At 38.8% G+C, this 20,953-nt stretch overlaps 1 protein-coding gene across 3 annotated transcripts in view; it reads left to right on the plus strand.

Moving 5' to 3' along the window:
- ZMIZ1 (zinc finger MIZ-type containing 1) overlaps positions 1–20,953 on the plus strand; it is a 170,070-nt gene that overhangs the window by 13,319 nt on the left and 135,798 nt on the right. For all 3 annotated transcript variants that reach the window (XR_003255869.1, XM_026080420.1, XM_026080421.1), the window contains exons 3-4: positions 7,677–7,790; positions 20,617–20,722. Coding sequence is in view for 2 of the 3 variants with exons in the window: in XM_026080420.1 (XP_025936205.1) it covers positions 7,677–7,790; positions 20,617–20,722 (220 nt within the window). In the remaining variant the exon portion in view is untranslated. The remainder of the gene's footprint in view (positions 1–7,676; positions 7,791–20,616; positions 20,723–20,953) is intronic.

Consider the following 20,953-nt stretch of genomic DNA (forward strand, 5'->3'; position numbering starts at 1 on the left):
CTGGGCTCACTCACAGAGCCTGCTGACGTTTTAAACTAATAAAGGCTCTACTAATGAATTAAAGCAAATGACCATTGCTGATTTGCAGATCCTCTGTTGCTGGCTTATGGTGCTGAGAGACTTATCAAATTTAGGTCTACTAGCAACATATTTGTGTGCTGAGTAACACAGAAAGATCAGCCTTGTCTTTCCTTGGTTACTCTGTACTGGRGAGTCTGACTGAGAATCCTTTTTACATTCTTTAGATAGGTGATGAATTTTCATTTCTGAGCTGAGCTGCCTTTGCTAACATGCAGGACCACACACTAATTCTGCTCCTGCGTTGCTTCAGTTGGAGAGCATGTAATCTCTTTGTTTTCCCTGTTTCTTCCCCTTCCCAGTTCCTTTCCTCCTCCCTCCCCTCTCTTTCCTTTCCCCCCTGCGTATTCACCACTACAGTACATTTTCATTACAGGTGATTGCAAGCACGTCCAGATGAATATTAAGGTAGACAAAAAAAAAATCTGAATTACCTGGTAGAATCTGCAAAAACAGCAGGACACCAAATACTGTCTCTCCTGGAATAGAGCTGGGACACACGAGAGGTAGAAATGTCATGTAGACATGGAAAGAGTGGGTCAGGTCAGTTCCTCGGCCAATGTTAATTGGTTTAGTTCCAAAGGAACTAAAATTTCTGCGTTAATAGTTTTGAGGATTATTATTTTTATATATAAAGTTTGATGATATTTGGTATATGTTTGGTTTTGCTTTTAAATCCCTTGATTTTACAACCCTATGAGAATTTTAACTTTAATTGTTGAGAAAATCTGGAAAATATGAATGCCAGCAGCTAAAAAATAGCAAGCAGATTATGTGAACTTCAGACTTGCATACATGCATTTTAAATGTCATGAGTTCTATGCAAAACCTGTGCTGTGCTGGATGTTGGGCTCATCACTTGGAAAAGATGAGTTTAGTATTGGATTTTAGACCATCTGAAATTCTAGACCTGTTGCACTGTGTAAGACAAGTTCTACAAAACTGAGATTATTCTGTTGTGTGAACTAGGAATAACACCACAGTAAATATATGCAGCATCAGAACACTAAAAATCATTTTTTTCTGTTGGTACGTCTCTGTGTGTACATTGTATTTTATGGAGAAAATAACAAGGAGTACTAATCCTAAAAAAAGAATGTATTTCTGTAGGTTGAAGTAATCAAAAGTACTGTTATTTTAAAAAGCAACGGTTGTGAGATGGGTGAGAATATTTATACTGTGGACTTAAATTTGTCTTCCTCTTATACTGATGGTACAGCTCCACCTTTGGGAGAAGTTTCATGATGTGTTTAATCCAAAGTGTGGGCTGCTGAGAGCCAGGAGTCCTGTTCCCTCTCCAGCCCTACCGCTTATTTGCTGCCATCTTTGGGTCAGACCTAATGATCTTGCGATCACATGGGGAATCTCACTAAGTGATGACTGAAAATAATATTTTGTAAGGGTAGTTTACAGTCACATCAGCAAGCTAAGTCTGATGCATGGAAAGTGGTGGAAATGTGTAGGTTAGTGGAAGAGTGTAAAAGCTTTCCTCTTGGGGGTAGCCTGCCGTCAGGTCAGGCTAAGCATACCAAGAAAATGTATCCTTAGTTGTAGGTCAGCCTCAGTCAAATACCAGCATGAAAAGATGCCATGTGTAGTAGCCTGTCCCCGCTCCTGTGAGCTCGGGTGAGTGGGCTGCTGCTGGCCATGCACTGCTGCCGTCTCCCATGCCGCTGCTGATGTTCAAGGGGGCGTACTGACGGCCACTTTGGAGAGCCAACACAGCTGAGCTGAAGAGCCAGTCACTAGCAGGGAATGGGGTTGCTCACTGTGCAGCCGTGCGCGCACTCATGCCATGCGCAAAAGGAGGCAGGGGAAGGCACAGCTGCAGGGTGCAGGAGCCTTTCCCCTTGGCAGCAGCCTGTGCCCGTGTCGGCTCGAGCTGCCTGTGGAACATCAGCCGTAGGTTTGTGTCCTACAGGAGAGCAGTTGCCTCCCAGATTTAATTTTCATGACTTGTGAATTAGAAGTTTTGCCCAAAGTCCAGCGCATGTGATGTTGATGCACAGTAATTAACAGCAGGTTAAAACGGGTTAATCTCACAGTGCAGACAAGGCTACCTGTCAGCCAGCTGGTGTTTTTCTTTCTTTCTTTCTTTTTCTGTGCAGTCAATAGCTCCGTATGTTGCTAGTGTATTCTGTCGCTGCTATACAATTCCCAGGCTCGTTGATCAGTGAAGCTAGGCAGTAGGCAGGGTCCGAGTGGCTAACCATGTGAGAAACGCAGCGACTGTCGGCTACTGTTAATTAACCTGGAATCTAGCAACATGGCATAGTGTCTATGTGATAAGTTACGTTATCTTCAGGAGCTCAATTAAATCGAGTAGTGAGACACAGAGCAGACATAACTCAGCAAAATAAACAGGCAACTTGAGTCAGCCTTCATAATTTGGTGCAACATCACGTAAATAAATGGAATAACTTGTTTAGCATGGTTAAGCAGTTTGCTGCACAAAAGCAACTTATTTGCATGACATCTTATTTTGAATGGGTTAAGTTGTGGCAGATTAGGTCTGTGCCTTCAGTCTGATGTATTCCAATGAAAAAAGAGAAGAACACCTCCCCCAGAAATATGTAGTTTGTAAATCAAAATTCTACATTTGTTTTCTATAGCAACAAATCAGAACATATGGATTTCATGTTTAAATGATTTCACTTTCCATACCATTGCTGTCATGTTAACATTTCTTGATCTATGCACAAGGTAACTTTAACCTCCTGCAATTGCTCTTAATTTTGACCGTTATTGTTCCATTACTTTACTGTTCTGTCTAGGATACGCTAGTGTACATCTGGGTTGCAGTCTTCTATATTTAGAGCTAAGGCTGGTGTCCTTGCTGTATTTCAATCTGGGTAATTGGTTTCTGTCTCTAAAATTATATCGAGTCTTTGGTTGCAGGAAGTGTGCGCTTTGGTGTGCGTGTGTAGACTAAAAGTGCTTGATTGTGCTTTAGTATCCTTTAAAAAATAAGATCTTTATTACATATGCACATTTTACACATGGGAGTCTGCATTCGTTTATAGTATAAAGCACTCAGTTTTGGGCCTGCTGCTGAGTGTTTGAGCACCTTCCAATTGGAGGGGAGTAAGAGTTTCAAGAAGTGGCTGTATTTTGAAATGGTTGAACCAAATGTTGCCACATATCAGCTGTTCCATGTAACTGCCCATGTGAGTGTTGGGTTTTTTTCCCCCAGGTAACTATAGAGCAGCGAACTATGGAACAGGCACACAGAGAGTCACTGTGAAAGCTGATAAGCATGGATCCCAGTGCACCTGCAATGTCTTGCCCATATGGCTACTCTGATTTACAAAGATGGTCTGTTCTTTTATTTAAATGAAAGTTTTAAGCCAGAGCTGGTCATGAGCAGCAGGTAGACATTGGTGTCTTCCCTGTAATCCAGCCCAAATGTCAACCCAATCCTCAGAAAGGAATTTTGCTGATAGAATTCACTCTTGTTGGACATAGCAAGAGAGCTTGCTCTCCATTTGCTGTTTTCTCCATCCCCCCTGCACCAGACTGTTAATTGGAGTGCTACAAAGAACACAAGATTTCTTCCAAGACCAAAAATAAATGACTTGGAGAGACTGTCTCTTCAAAGCACCACCTGGTGATCCCTGCAGTAATAATACAACGTCACWTACATCTAGTATTTCTGTGATTACATCTAGTATTTCAGTGATTTCTGTTACATTTGGGCTAAGAAAGTGTTAGGTTTTCCAGGGTATAAATGATTACACTGGAAATTTTGGTAGGTTTTGAAGTGATGGAAATAGTGTTGTTTCACTAATAGCTTTCCAAAAAGCAGATGATACTGAAACCAGTCTGGTAAATAACTGATTCCTCCAGTTCATTGCCTTTGTTTGTCTCTGCTTTAGATTTTATTCATACGAATCTTCTATTCTATTCCGTGTTTCTATACACTGTTGCTTGTAAGCATAGTGGAGTGAGATGAACCTTCATTATATCACTCCTGAATAGTAGTTTTGAAGCTATGCCAAGGTGTGTCATAGCAAGATCTGAGTAAACTTTAATGCATCTGTCTGCATTTCCTAAGTCTTAAATCCAGCATTATGTTTTTGACTCACTAGGTTTTTTTTAGTTGCTTCTCTTTCATTTTTTTCTGAATTGTCTATTAACGAGGTGGGGTGTTGTTTCCCTGTGTACATGAAGCACAATTTCAAACTAGACTCTTCAGGCCCCAGTCTTGCTTCTGTTAAAATGCTGCCAGTGATTTCAGCTGAAGAGGATGGAGCCACGCATGGTAAATGCTTCATAACAAAGCTGATGGATGGGTCTGGCATAGGTTTTGTTTTGTACTTCTGTTCTTGGATCGAGAGCTGAGAAAATCTCTTAATTTCTTGTTTGAGGAATTCAGTAGATATTATCCTTCTCAAGCAGGCTTTTTGTCACAAGGATGTGAATGACATTAATGCTTTTTGCCTTGGGTGCAATGTTTAAGCAGCCAATAAATAAATAAATAGTAGCTATTTGGAATGCTTTTGTACATAACTCAGGGAAGAAAGTGCACCTGTCCATATGCTTTGATTCATGCTGGATTTTCTTTACATTCTCCACACTTGCTCTCAAAAACTAAGGTTGCCCTCTGTGATCTGAAAAAAAGATCAGACAAAAACTTACTTTAAAATATATTAAGAAAATTAGAAAGGCATGGGAAATACGATGTATCAGGAGGAACTTCCTGTAACATTGGTGGAAGTGTCCTTGCAACTACTCAAATACGCTCCACAGAGATTGAAACCACTGCTGTTGGTTCAGGCTTCTTATTTTTTTGGTTCAGGCCTATATTGGAATTAGTAGAGTTACTTCACTTGCCTAACTAGTTTTTAAACTAATATCAGTTGCACAGTTGTGTTTAAGAAGTAAGGATTTCAGCATCTCTGTATTTAACAGATGGTTGATTACAGCATTCTTCTGGGCTCAGCCTAGTGCAGCGGATTGGTGTGGGAGAAGGTAAAGGAGAGCTGCAGAGCAAACAGTTAAGTCATTGGGGTCACAGAGCCAGGTAGAATGAGCCTTTTCTTCCAGAGAATGCGCAAAAATAAATGTATTTTAGACCTTTACTCTAGGAAAGGGATATTGTTTTTCAGTAGTATCACGTTAAGTAGAAAGCAGCATTATATGATATTCAACTGAAAATTAAACTTATGGCTAAGGTCCCTTTCTGCTTTTCATTTGGTAGCCTAAATCTATTTAAAAAAATTAAACTGGATTCAAATAAAATGTCTGTTTTTCAACAGGAAAACTTCACTGTACATGTTAATGGAAGATTTTGTGTGTGCAGCTGACAAACAACAGCAGTGGTGATAATAAATAATATCTAGCTCTCATTTAGTACTTTTCCTCAGCAGATCTCAGTTCACTTCACAAGGAGGGAAGTATTTGTAAACGCAATTTCCAGTACTGTATATGGGAGTCAGGTAGCTTTCAGTGAGCTTCTCCTTGGGATTTCCTGTGTGTGTTGTTTTGTTTTATTTTACTTAAGTTCAGTGTGATCTCCCCGTGTGATAGCAGTGCAGTATGCGCTCAGTACAGTGATTTGCTCACCAGCTTACACGCGTTTCTCAGTGCCTGGAATTTATATGGCTGCAGCAGAGCTTACATGTGATGATGTAGAGGGGTTCGAACTGACTTTTGTTGCTCCTGCAGATAAAAGTGAAGGACTGAAATAGSAGAATGCACTGAGAGATTTGGTGTCAGACCATCATTTATTTGAAGACTAAATGAAGCTTTTAAAGAGGCATCGTTTTCCCCCTTATTTACAGGACTCATAACCTAAACTGCAGGCCCTGCTCATGGGACATTTTCTACGATAAGTCTTAAAATATGGCATTTTACATTTTTTTTAGCTGGGCACTTCTCTTTCATGCATACACAGAATACCTTTACTCCTTGAACAACTCGTTGATGATTGAGCTGGCAAGGAGGTGTTGCTCCGAGATGCAGTCTAGGTAAAGCTATCAAACTGGATGGTAGTGTGAGCTGTAGTCCGTGTTTGTAGAACAGAGAAAAAACCCACTGCACCACGCCTGTCTGTCTGTCTTTTTTTTTTTTTTTAATTCTGCCATTGTTTTAAAAATCTGTGCCCCACATGTCAGTCATCTCTTTGTAAAACAAGGTCTTTGACCATGAGCCTTCATAGAATAAGAATTAAAGTAACGTGATCCAAGAGGTCACAGACTAGGAACTCCTCACAACCTGTCACGGGCGGAAATTTTTTTCCTTCTTTTGTGCTAGAGCTAATATATTTGGCTTCTCAGGCATGAGGGGAAGAGGGCAAAAAACCCTAGGTTGTGAACATTAGTGTTTATCCACATGCTTAGAAATGAGCAGTCATGTCTCCCCAAATTATGAAATTGAATCAAAAATAACGATGTATTTTAAAAACGTACCCTGGGGTTCTGTGCCTTCTAAACTAAACTTGCACCATATTTGCATGTTTCTCTCAGTAATCTTGAGAGTTATAAGCCTACCATTTAAAAAGATACCGGTGATTCCTGCACGTACTCTTTTTTCTTGTTTCTGGAGCTTTCATTGAAGCACTTAGCATCACCAGAACTGGAGAACTTAGTAGCAATATTTTTGTTTAAATTGATTTCCTTCTCTCCTCTGCCCCCGCTCTGTTCCTACTAAAATATTAGACTCGCTTGGCAATATAGCACAGTGAAGGATGATAATGTGAATTATGGTATCAGGTAAGTTTACTAAATGTCTCTAAAAATAGGATGACAACATGTTGAGTACCAAGGCAGAAATGAGTGAAACAGCTGGGAAATTGCATTGACTGGGTAAATTTCAAAAAGAGAAACTGAATTTCTTCTCCAAATCACCTAAGCCTCTTCAGGGGGAGTAGGATCCTGCTCTGAAATCTCTATACCGTTTCTGTGCTTTCACATTTTCAATTGTGGCAGTATCCCAGCCATACTTCTGTCAAAAAATATTCGTCCAGTTTTTGTGATCCCGAAGCCGATCCCCCAGATTCCTCACAATACTGTCTGGAACCACCTTTTAGGTACTATTGTATACAAACATTATGATAAACCTCATCCCAGTTCCTAGAAAGGATCCACTTAGTGAGTTTGCTCTGCTGTGTCCCTGATACTTTCAGAGGCTGTCATGTTTGCTTCCCACCTGGCAAGCAAAGGCTAAAATCTAGATTGTTGGAGGCATGACTGCATTGGATGTCCCTATACAGCAGCTGGAGATAAGCCTCAGGCCAAGACTAAACAGAARACTGAAATTTCCCAAAGTTTGGACTTGGCCAGTTTTGGTGTCTGAGTAGAATCCATTACAGTTATGTGAGAAGTAATGTTATGGGGAAAGGAATTCAGAGGAGCTCTGGAATTTCAGCTCAAGCTCATCTCTAACTAGTAAGTTCATATCTGAAAATTAGTAATCTACATAAATATTAATGAGAATGAATTAAGTAGGATTTTCCGTTTTAATCATCTAATTTTAGGTCTGACTTCCAAAATACATGTTTTTCCTAGTTTCCAAACTTTGAATTAATATGATGTAGAAGACTGTATGTCACCCCTTGTGTACGTTATTTACCATGTTGCTTCATCTTCCCTTGTCAGCACTTACAGAACCCTGCGAACTTCCATAATGCAGCTACAGAGCTCCTGGACTGGTGTGGGGACCCCAGAGCCTTCCAGAGACCGTTCGAGCAGAGCCTGATGGGTTGTTTGACGGTATGTCCACTCCTTCTGTGATGGCGATTTATGCCATATGCTCTCTGTCATGGCTTAGGAACTAGATTCAGTGCCTGCATTTTTGTGGATTTTATATTTTTTTTTAAACACATAAAGCCAACTGAAGAAGAACATGAAGAACAACTGTTTATTTGATTCCATTACTTAGCATGAAGCAATATGTGGTAACAAGAAGTTGAATCACAAAAGGGAAAAATATGTTTATAGTTAGATTACTTACAAATGCACAAGTTAGATTACTTGATATGCACACACAATATCTATTTTCATCACTTGACATTGCCAAGTGAGTGGTCTTCATATTCAATTAACAGACTTTTCAGGCGTTTAGTTTCCTTTGCCCATTTTTCTGGATGGCTTTGGAGGGCTACTTGTCTTCTATGTTAAGCATACTGTACCTTCAGCTAATAGTGTTTCTGACATTCGCCTTGGCTTAGTTTGTTGCGTATATTGACTGCAGGTTTAATTCTGCCATATTAATTTCAACAGTTTTATAGACTTCAGTGCTTTTCCTTTCATTCTTTATAAGACCACTGTAATTCCTAAAGCAACTTCGTTATAAAGCATTGAAAATATATTTCATTGTGTACATAACAGCATTTTTTTTGTTTTCAAAGTTCATTTCCCGTGCTCCCAGCAGCAGAATCCAGTCCAAAATTGTTACCTACAGTCAAGAGTTTAGAGGAATTAAGCTCCCTCTGGAGTAGGAGTGTTCAAAAGCTTCGTTGCAATTTGCAGAACAAGTCAATATAAATAAGTAGTCATGAAGGAGATACCAAGTTAAAAGTGATTAGTGAAGAGATCACCTCTGTACCACACTTGTTTTACCAATACTTGTAGTGAAGGGGGGAAGTGCATGGCTCACTTTTACRTAGTATGTAACTGATGTGTATAAAACAGACACTAAGACTGAGGTTTAGTTGCAGGAATCCAAATGTTAAGGAATGGCTCCATCTTAGTGTGTTCAAGTGTATAGCATCTCTGATTTCTATGTCAAAAAGTTAGAAAAAATCCAATGATATATAAGGTGGTGTATATCATTCTCCCAAATAGTAAAAATTTTAAAGAGAATTAGAAATCTTAGTATAGTCCAAAAAGATGGTATTTAAAGATTCTGTTTGAAGTATGTTATCTTCAATAAGTAACCTCAATCATTAAAAAGTGTACATAGGATCTGATGTAACCATAAATGTATTTTATGTATACTTTTTTTTTAAAYTTAGCTAGACTTAAGTTTTGACATTAGCATTTGGGAAAGGAGACAAAGTGAACTCAAGTATACTGTAGGCAATCTATGCACAGTATTTCTCCGCAGATCTCCGCTAGAATGTGGTAAATCTGACCTGCAACTTCCTTGCTATTTAAATCTTTTCTTGCTACAAAAGCAGACCTGCAGTCCTGCCTAAGTGCAGGGTCAAAGTAAGGTCTTGACTGCTAGTGATTCATTGTGTTCACAGAGCATAGGGAAAGAGAGAAGAAAATGCTCCATGAAAAACAGAGGTAAAATGCACAATATCTTGTTAGTGGAGTTTCTTGAGATGAAACTACTATCTTTTTTTCTGACAAGAAAGAGAAAAAAATCTTTATTATCTAAGTACTGTTATCATTTGAAAAGCAGGTACTGCTTTGCTTCCTATTCCTCCCTCAAATATGAATAACGTAGGGTGAAATTCCCCTTTCCCAGGCTTTTTACAGAAGACAGCGCTATCTGCAGTGTAGGGCTGACTGTCAGCAGCATCCCATCCTATGTTGTAATCTCATTATGTTCCTAACAGGGAAAAAACACAGAAATTTACAGTGTTGGCTTGTTTTGTGTTAAATAAGTACAGAGGATTTGCAAAGTGCATATAAATTGAAAGGACTGTAGGTTGCTTATTCCTAGTATTAAAATCCCTCTAATGAAGATATTCATTCATGTCTCTCTTCCTGCTTCCCACTAAACGTGCTTTTCCATGTGACTTTAACTCAAGTGTCAGATAATTCCTGTTTCTTCCTAATAACTAGTAGTACTGTGGGTAGGGTCTCCTTATCCTGTAACATTTTTTTTTCAGTCTCTCTGAGCTTGCTCATTTATAACTTCTTTTTGAATAATTTTCTTTTCCTTGTCAAAATTTAACACAAGTGGATGTTGAGGCTTGTTATTTAGTCCTCTTACAGGAAATGTATTTATCTACCTTAATTTAACAAACATGTTAGAACTTTCCAGTTCCAGAGAAATTATTCAGAAAGTTGCAAATAAGTGAAAAGCAGCTGAAATACGGGAATGTCATAAGTAATTTAACATTAGCTTGGTTTACTGCCTGTTCTATACTATTAGGAGACAGTTTTTCTTAACGTTAACAATGTTTATCAATGTTCTTTTTCATGAGGATTATACTAAAAGAAAAAGAAACTGAAAAATCAGTATGAAAGTCTATTCAACCACTCAAGCAAGATTATAGTTTTATTTTGTCARTCCTTAAAATGCTCTTCAAAGACAAATTATCTTAAAACTTCTAAAACTTCTGTAATTTTGGGATATGCTTTTTAAAGCAAGTAACCTCTACCATCAGTATATCATTTGCATTACATGGATTCCTGAAGGCAAGTGCATTAAATACAGAAAATCTACAGATACTAAAAACACTTGCTTATAAGGCTTCTCTTCTTCAGTGTACAGAAGGATTTTTTTTTTCTTTTATGACATTCTATTCTCTTAGCTATCTGAACAAGGAAAAAGCTGTATACTAAACTGATCCTGGAACCATAAAAGGATATGAAGTCATCATATTCTACTAGAGGATAACTTGGTATATACTAATCCAAATTGAAATTAATGTCATGACTGCAGAAGGGCAAACTCTCTCAAGAATGAACAAATCATCCATTCACATACTGCAAAGTTTAGATGCACCAGCTGTAGTGAGAGAACATCCAGACAGATCTCTGTTGTATTAAGAATAACCAATTTAATGGTAGCTCTGCAGGGATRGCAGATTTTTTTGGCTTGTTCCAGTCATGGCTGTAATATTTTTGCAAAAATTAAGCAATTAGAAGTAATCTTGTTATTACAAAGAAAAAAAGCCTCTTAAAATTTTGAACTGTGRTTTGTCCTAAGAAGTGGTTCTTGAGCAGTAGTTCTGTTTATACTGCACACCATCTTCACGTCTGCATTCTCAGTAATTTTCTGATTTACTTTTTATCAACAGTAAATTTGTATTCCGACTGCTGGTCTGGCAGAACCTGAAGGGATGCAGAAGAAAGACTTTATAATCATTCTGTTTGGGAATCAGCAGCAAGGCTGCCAGCTTTGCTTATGGATTCACTGTTTTTCATAATAATATACAGAATAAGCTGTTAACAGAAGGTTTTTCTTGCTCAAATTGTGACGCCAGCGCTTATGGATATCTCGGGAACTTGTAAATGTCATCAATCAGCTAGCTAGAGGGCAGGGGTTAACAGACACACTTTCCCAGTATTCATTTTTCCTCAGTGATTTTTTTTTTTTTTCAGGAAAATAGATATGAACAGTGTCCACTGACTGCTAGCAGTAGATAACAATTTTTATATATAAGCTGCGCTTGATATTATTGGACTTAAATTTGCTACTCTAGGCTCCAGTGACAATGTATTCAGGATAATAGTTATGGTTTTCTTGTCTCAGGAACAAACTCAGAATTTGGCACAGCAGCTGAAGTTTTGCCAGAAAGGTGAAGGGACAGGTCTTTGTTAGAGACTGTAAACAGGCTATGTTTAGCTAGTTAAATACCTTTTGTTTGTTATTTAGGATCCTTTAACTGATTCTTCCTTTGGATAGAAAATAAGTTTAGCTTGTGATAAAGAATTTAGGCTGATGCTGCCGAGGCCTATGAATAAAACTGGAATAATTTTGGGCAGTGCAAACAGTTACAAGAGAAGAGGTTTAGAGTACATGGGTAAATTTGTGACATCTCTGTACTCTAAAAATAAACTACTTTTTCCATGAAGTAAGCCCCAAAAGCTGTGCTGCTTTTGGCAAAACGTGTGTGACGCCAAGTGTATTACTATCATATTCAAACAGTTCTGCAGAACTGTAATTCTGGAGCTTACATTTTTAATGCTCATGCATTATAGAAAATGACCAAAGTGAGTGAGTAATATAAAGAAACCCATTTAAACAGATAAATAAAAAGTCAAGGAGAGAGGGGTAAGTTTTGAATGTTTTCTGTCTTGCAAGCTACAGACTGCAGAAAGATTCCTTTAAACAGCTTTGATGAAACACGCATAAACAAATTATGATTTTTCCCAGAGACAATAAACTCTCTTGTAATTTGCCAGGGAAAGTGAGGYGTTCTTTTTCAACAGTATTTATTTTGAAATCAGATAGGACTGTTGGTAGGCCAAAAATTGAATTATAATTGAAACCATGGGTTCTATAAATCATTGACATTGCAATGGCTATGATGTTCTCTGGTATGTGAGATTAATTCTTGCATAGTGTTACAGGGAGCTGATTAAAATAACCTCCACTTTCCACAAACCAAACATAGCTATATTTTTGTTAGAATTGAAACAGTTACTGACTCTGGTGTTCGTAGTTTATAAAGGACTGTGGGATGGGGTTATAGTATGATAAGGCTAAAATTCTTGATAAGTTTAAGAACATTATCTAAAAACGTACTGCGTATGACATTACCTTACTGTCTTCTGAAAAAAACAGCTTAGGTTACTACAGATCAGTTAAAAAAAAAAAAAAAACCCTAATTTGGTTGGACAAGGTTGTCTCACTTCTTTCTGCCTGTTGTCTGATCCATTGTAGTCTCATCCCGTTGATCTGCTCTTGCCAAATAGTTTGGCATGTAAATGATCTTACTGAGGGCACGGCTGTCTTTTGTGTCTGCTCTGCAGCAAAAATGGGAACTAGGGGACAGCTGAGAAGGATGGACAGATTTACAGACTTGTCTTCAGCTGCTTTCAGCAAAGAACAGTAAAGGCACTGCTTTGGTCTCTTACCACAGTTCAGCATGAGAGCTCGCAGAGTTCATAGTTCTTCAGGGTGGACAGTGTGTGTGAGAAGGAAATAAAAGTGTGAGAGAAGCAGAGCTGTGTAACTGCAGTTGCTTTGTAACTGCACTTAGAGGTTTTGTCTAGGAGATTAAAACCAAACACCACAACGGTTTTGGACAGTAGGAGGAAATTAGGCAAGCAGGATGTGCTTACCTGAGTTGGTTGCTGACCAAAGAACTGAATTTAATAGAACTTCTGTTGTCAAAAATGGGATCTTTGACCACAGTGGTTAGGACCTGGCTTTCTCTTTTCATCTGGAAGATGACACTTCCTATGCCAGTTTGCCCACAAAATGCTATGTTAAGATATTCATTAAAAACGTCTTTTTTTACTATCTTGATGCTCTAGAAGATTTCCTCTCTGAATGTTGGGCCAACCTSAGTGGTGAGATGTGGGTAATTTAGAGCGTGTTTGTTTAAGAAATGTTGCTCTTCAAATAAATGAATAAAAACCCACAACCAAAACTGTAGTCAAAGTTGTGCTGTATCTGAATTTCATGGATTTCATTTACATCTTTTGAGTTGCTTGTAGCTCTTTATGGATCTCTGTACTACTAGAGAAAGTTGCTGAAATAAGAAGCATGTGTTAAAATGTAGAAGGTACCTGCTGTAGGTTCCTTTTTAGTGGTAGTGATATGTGGTACAATAACATTTTGAATTTCATTTCTCCTTGGAAAATCCTCAAATTAAGCCTGTTGAGTTTTTTCAGGTCATTTTAAGAACAAAAAAGCTGTCGTCATTTTCATGATATAGAAATCTATTTTCATTGATCAAATATGCAATTAAAAAAAAWTTTTTTTAAAAAAGAACAAGAACCATATCTTTAAATAAGGCCAAGTTCCCAAAACAGGATGCCTCAGATAGCAAAAGCAGCAAAGTTAAGCTAATGAGTTCACAAGGTGTCTGCTGCTAAATTGACTTTATGTCTGGCTAAGTTCATTCTGTTTAATGCAGGAAGGTATGTAATCAAAAATCACCATGTGACGTTTCAAAAATCAGATTTCAAATCAGGTTAGGATCAGAATCAGAGTAATTACAGGTGGAAGAGTTGGTTCTTTACGTCTGCACCCAGAAAATGACAAGATATAGCTGCCCRCTAGAGCCCCAGAAGTATTGTATTTAGTCTTTATATCTAAAACTTCCAGAGCAAAAAGTTTGTGGAAGAAATTCTGCTTCTCCATGCATTTGTTAAACACATATTTTTATGTGTTTGCAGTTGTGAACTTTCAAATCTGTGCATCACAGCACTTTAGAGCTGCGTACATGCTGTACCATCAGAATACAGCCAGCAGGCATAGAGCACGCTGCTTAAGAGCAGCTCATAATGCTGCCAAGTATCTCAGTATCACGGGCTGTCATGTGACCTCATGATGTCCTAAAGAGCTGCCCCCCCCCCATTTTTGGGGGGGTAATTTCATTACTTGAGATATGGGGTATTTTACAACTTCAGAATATTTGTTTGAGATGTGTTGCTCTCCAAATTAAAATGCTTTCAGTATTTCTGTATCACTTTCCTCAAGTGGTGCCTTTGTGTTCCATCCCTGTTATTGTTCAAAGCCTGTCAGGCCTCAGGTGGCAACAGTATTGCAGTGACCCCACTGATTAGCTGGCCTAATTAAAGCAAAATCCCTGCTTTTCTCCCTCTAGAAGAAAATTTCAGATGAAGGGGTTTGAGCATAGGGACCTCCCTTTCCTCTGTTTGTTGTTGTGAGAGTCATACAGAGGAGAGGAAGAGGAGCAGAAGAAGGGATGGCCTTCCTTTGCACAGTTCACTCCACTGCTTCAGGAACAGTGTCAAAGAAAAGAATCAGGTAGCAAGGAGAGTCGTTCATGTAATTTGAAAATATGGTCCTTAGCCACCTAATGGGTTGGAAATACATGTTGAGAAAACCCTAGTTGGATTATAAGGCCTCTGTAGGGTCTTTTACATTCTCAGAACGTACCTGATGTCTGTTTTCAAGCTCTGAAAGTAAGAAGCTCGTTAATGGTATCTAACTTTACTCACCTGCCTTGATTGCCAGTATTGTTGAAGCAGCCCTTCTGCGACTAGAATGCACGAGTCTCATCAAACCAGGACTTCAGATCACAAAGATATCTTCCTCCCCTTCCCTTTTTTTCCTGTTTGAAGCAAATCACTATTCATGTTGCAAAATTCCTCAATTTGCTTCCTGTTTATCTGATCTTTGTGTGTTACTGAGGGGGAAAAATTACCATCTACATTGCAGAATTCTAATTACAAAATTTCTGCTGTAGTCTTCAAACTGCATTCAGATAATTTCAAGTATGCACAAGTGGCTGAACACAGAGCTGTCTGAACTAGCAATCAGCTGGCATTTTTAGTTTTTGAGCAGCCGGCAAATTGAATTGGAAAAATTCATTCTGATGCCAGCAGGGGGGGATGCTCTTGACTGCTGCTAGTTAAGAGATTCATTGAAAGTGCAACATAATGGGAAGGGAGTTTTGTATTAAGCAGCCATATAACTCTCTTGATTAACAGGCCTGTTAGATTAAGAGGTACATTGTTCCAGTACTTTGTGGTGTGATGACAAGAAGGGCAGGGAAGTGCCGCTTGCCACAGTGTAGTTACTTAGCCTTGAGGGAAAAAAAGTGTTGCAGTTAAATTCAGCAATGAGAAAAGAAGTTGGTAGCCGAATTTCTGTGCTTTTCTCATTACTAAAGCCTAGCCCTCATAATTTTTCCCCTCACTGTCAATGACTGTGAGAGTTCAGTCGTCTGGAGCTCTGCGGTGCTGGGTCACAGTCGGTGAATGCGACATTTCAGTTAGGAATTATTGTTCATATTGTTATTGTTCAGATTAATGGTTTCAAAGGTTTTAGACAATTAGATTTTCTTACTGGCAATTGCCATTGTTATATATCTGTTTGCAAGTAAGGTATATACATGTTTTAAAATATGGCTTGAAATTGTGGCCATTACCATATCTAAATTAAAATAAAAGCTAGGTGGTGTTCACTAGTTTATGTAGGGAATAGGTTGGATTTTAAAGTTCTGTTGTAAAATAACATAGAGAAGTATTAAGTGTTGAACCTTGAGCTGGCCATGCAGCGCTCTCAAACTGCTATAAAGGATGATCATTTCAATTTATCACTGGCAAGTACGTCTTTTGTAAATAAATAAAAAGCTACTTTTCACCTGAATTTTGGCCTGTACTCTTAGGCCAACTAAGATATATGCTTACAGCATTGCAAAATGAAGTCATGTTTGAACACAGGGTGCCGCCTGTGTCTTGCCTGAATTTGCTACTCATTTGCTGAACTTGAATTAGCAGCTAGTGTCGGATCACYTAACCATGATCAGACATTGAATTGATAATTGAAACGATGTTGATCCAAGCCAGTCTGATCAGCACAGTTACCTGAGTAAGCTCTGAATCATGGCAGGTTTCAAACCTGGGCGAGCTCTCGGGGTTGGGTTCAGACTGGGTTGGGTTGCTCCCCTCAGCATGCGGTGTTTGGAATCACTGACACGGGGCTCGGAAAGGACCAGAGTGGTTGTCTTGTCAGCTCTTTTCCTAGAAGCTGGAATGTCTTACAGATATTGTCTAGTCTATTATTTAAAATAAACACACAAAAAAAACCACAAAAAACCTCCAGGGATTGATAGGTAGCCTGTTCCAGTGCTTGAGGATTTTTAATACATAGAAATTTTTACCAGTATTTATCTTCATTCTCTTTTTGTTTACTGAGTGAATGAATTCTTGTTCTGCATTGTATGCATATAAAGAAAAACAGATTCACATCACATTTAAGAAAACTTTTTGAGTATCATCATATCTCTTTTCCATTTTCTCTTCTTAGATTAGAATCAAATTCTCGATCTGTTCTTTATAGGCTTATTTTCAAAACTTCCTATCCTTACTGTTGACCCCTGAATTCCTTTCTTCAGTATTTCTGCCTAGCCAGTTATCCCTAATTTTCTCTTCGGGCATTTGATTTTTCTTTTCCTATCTATCATATTTCATATGTGTCTTTGGCCTGGTTTTTGGAACATTTGTGCAGATTATCAAGATTATTTTGAACTGTGACCCTGCCCTCTAAAATGTCAGCAGACTCTTCTGCTTGTTACCRTCAGGAAACTTTGCATGTCACACTATTTCATCGTCCAAGGCATTACTGAGTGCACTGAAACGGGCCACATCCAGGGCAAGCTGTGATCTGACAGGAGATTATTAATCAATCCTCTGAGTGAAGTTTAGCGTAATGTCATCTAGGCTATGTTCCCCTGTTACAACAGTCTCGTACAGGGCAATCTCAAAAGGTATATTAGAGTTAAGATATGTCTACAAGTCCAGTTACCTTGCCAAAGAAGAAAGTTACATAGTTGTGGTAGAGTCATGGTGTTGTGGTTCTGTATCTACTCACAAAATATTTGTTTAAAATTTTGTTTTGTTTTGTTATCTGACTGGGTAGCTGTAATTTCTAAAGTTCTCCCTTTTCATCCTGTTAAAGGCAGAGACTTGATCTGCTGCCTTTCTGTCCTCAGAGATCTCTGTCTTGAATGAATTCTTGAAGATGATCAATAAGAGTTACAAGGTTTGCTGGGGGCTAGCTCCTTGGAGGCACTCTGCAGTAAATTTCATCCGGGTTTGCTGACCTGAATATATTAAGTTTACCAAATGTCCTTCAGTTAGTTCTTTGCGTGTTCTGGTCCATATTCCTATGGCACAAGTTGCCGTCATGTTTCCGAGAATCTCAGTGTTTATATAAAAGGATAAGAAGTCCCCAGCCTTCAGGTTCCTGTGAGGGAAGCCTCCAAGCAGGAAGCGATCGTGTAACTCGTGAGGCAACGTCTGGCTTAATTTGTAGGCAACCTGAAACAGTATCTTTGGAGGATATATGATCTGCTCTGTTCAACTTCCATTTTAAAATAAAAGTAAGCTGTTACAATTGTTAGAAAACATAATCTGTGAACCAAATGCAATTAATGCAAAAATGCATGAGTCTRTGAAGAAACTAGAGATAAAAAGTGAACTGCCCTACTCATATCRACCGAGGCAATCACAGAGGGGAGATGTATAAAATCCAAAGGCCAGAGGGGAGGAAAAGAGCCCGGARAAAGCTCTTTTGAGCTCTGTTAGAATGGTTTCAGCTGTACAGTGGCTCTTACCCTATTTAAGGGAGTGAATAGGAAAAAAAATTAGGTGGAAAATGACTCTTGGCAAAATGGAAATGGCCATCAGCCATGGCAAGATAGAGAATTGTGTTTTCTTTAACTAGTTTAAAAAAAAAATAAGAAAAGGGAACTTATGTCAAATGAGAGTATAACAGGTTAGGGCCTCAACCTCTCCAGTCTTAAACTGACACAGACTTTCCAACCTATATAGTAAAAACATTGCAATCGTAGATGGGCTTTCATGGTTTTATGAGTGGCTGTATTTCCTGAATTATCTTAGAGACTTTGTCTCGTAATAAATCAAGATGCCAGTTCAGAGTCCCAGCTTGGCCTCTGGCCGGCAGTATCTCAGTGTTCATAGCTTCGTGTTTTAAAATGAACTAACCATGTAAGTGTACCACGGGGTTCGTGAGTTATCCTGTATTCACCGATGAGCAGGCCCTACCTGCCTTGTTCCTGTCCAGTTTCAGAATAACTCGTTCAACAGTGACACACTTCACGTTCAGAGCAGAAGGCGGGAGGGCCCTTCTCCTTTATTGTGCAGACCCGAGCAGCACTCGGAGATGAGCTCCTGTGTGATACTGCAGTAGATGGTGCCTAAATGAGCTCCAATAATGTTTACGCATGAATGGGACTTTGCCCTCAGGAGCCTTTAACAAGATCCTTTTTTTAAGGAGCTGCCTGTCTATTCCCTGCCAGTCCCTTCCATACTGTGTACCTGTGAGCGGCTGACTTGTGGTGATAAGGGAAGCAGGAAAGGGGAACAAGTAGATTACCAAGTATGTAAGTGTCCTCCAGCTCTCGCAGCAACCCAGCAGTTTTCACTCCCATTGCTAACTTCTCATGAAATATGAAATATTTCATTGTTCTGTTATTGCTTTTTATTGTTTATTTTATTTTATTTTATCTTTACAAGTTCGGATCCAGAATCTTAACAACCAGAACATTAACAACTATCAAACTGTTACATGTAAAGGATTAAAAATTAATTTACCAAGTTGGAAATGTTTCATGATTTATCAGAAAATAATTACATCCTTTCTCCTAAATTATTTTCTCTTCCTATCTAAAACTTAGTCTATTTTAATTGTAAAAAGAAATAGGAGATAAAGCTCTAGATGTGTTCTAGGTTTGTGTATTATTGTACTGAATATCATAAATCTCATTTGATTCCCCTAAAGCTCTCTATTGCTCAGTTTTGAGATTGGTGTGTGTGTGTAAAAAAAAAAAAAAAAAAGTTAGGGTTGGGCACTCCCACATGATAAAATCACATGAATCTAATTTCTGAATTAGCAGAAACAACAGCAACAACAAAAATCTGCCCAAGAACCTTAAGCATTATCTATGGTAATTCTTTTTTAGAAAGAAATCCAGTTCTTCATTGTTAATTAGGGGAAGTGGATACTGGAAAACAGTTTGGAACAGTGAGATGCATGTTGCAGTGTTGAGAAGGCAGGACAGACTGGTGCATTTCGTTACCATTCGTAGGTTATCACATATCTTGGTTCCTCAGTGTTCTATACCGTAGCTTTTTGGGGGAGCCAGTGCTCGACACAGGTAACTGCACTGTAATGTGGACTGTCATTAATTTAGCAAGAGGCTTTCAGAGGGAGACAGGGATGGAAAAAAGGATATTTATTTCTTGTATTGTAAGCTGTTTAGGACAGGGACTTTTATTGCATCCAAAGAAATGAAGTTCTGTTTCCAGTGGAGTTTCTTGGACRCTGCTTAAATGCAAAGGAATAACGGTAATATTAGGAATACCTGTTTTATCTGTGCCTCTGCATCTGAAGTTGTCCTGTGCCAYGAGAAAGGCAACATAAAATCTCTGCCATGTATAATTGCCGCATGGTTTGCCAGAATGGCCACAGTATTGTTAATGCTATGCAAATTTTCATGAGGATACGTTCTTGGCTGATAGCTGAGTCAGTGGCCTGGAGAAACAGTTGATTGCTTTTCATCCTTAACCTTAGAGTTTGATTTGCCAAGTTTGGCAAGTCCTACAAGAAATTTAGATTCCTCCTAGATTAGCTCCCATTTACTAGGAGAAGTCAAAAAAATCTCCTTTCTGTATTTAATGTATTTGGCAAATACTTCCTGCACAGAGCTATTTATTCTAAAAGTATAGCAAAGTGCTTCCCAATATAGTATTGTTGAAATGCAGCAACTGTGACACTGATTGCAGCACAGCAGAACACTGCACAGCAATGAGGAGAAGGGCATTTTAACCTAAAAGACTGGGGTAGTGCTCTTAAGAACATGGCCAGGAACTGTTCATGATAGACACATGCAAACTTAGGGGACATCTCATCCCAAAGTCCAAATCCAGTATTATGTATAATCTTTGTATACAGTCCTCTTGTTTTATTTTTTTGAAGAAGCTTTGTCCCTCCAACTTTCATGGAACTGAGAGCGCTTTCTTCTGGCAAGTGGTCAAATAACCAGATCACCAGAACAGATTCATGTGTTCAGTTTGCTATGCTTGCATTGGAAACAGTTGGAGAACAATACCTCATACCCATGCATGTGCTGCGGATACTGCAGCAGCAGGTTTGGTCGCATAACATTAGTGCTGATAAGCAGGTTAATGTAACTTTGCAAGGAGCTCGAGTAACACCTAATGAAGCTTTCTCTCTTTCCCTCTGCAGGTGGTTAGTCGAGTGGCAGCGCAGCAAGGATTTGACTTGGATCTTGGATACAGGCTACTGGCAGTATGTGCAGCGAACAGGGACAAATTCACTCCAAAATCAGCTGGTAGGAAAAGCCTTTTCTGTGCATCAGTGGTGCTTGGAGGGTCATACTCTGAATAAATACTATCAACTACTATCTTGCTTTCTTTAACAAAAGGTATTCCGTGGTACTAGTGTTGCAGATTTTAGTAATCACAGAATCACAGAGTGGTTGAGGTTGGAAGGGACCTCTGGAGATCATCTAGTCCAACCCCCCTGCTCAAGCAGGGTCACCTAGAGCACGTTGCACAGGATC

Source organism: Apteryx rowi, unplaced genomic scaffold (assembly GCF_003343035.1).
Source record: "Apteryx rowi isolate R43461 unplaced genomic scaffold, aptRow1 scaffold_52, whole genome shotgun sequence".
Classification (NCBI taxonomy): Eukaryota; Metazoa; Chordata; class Aves; order Apterygiformes; family Apterygidae; genus Apteryx; species Apteryx rowi.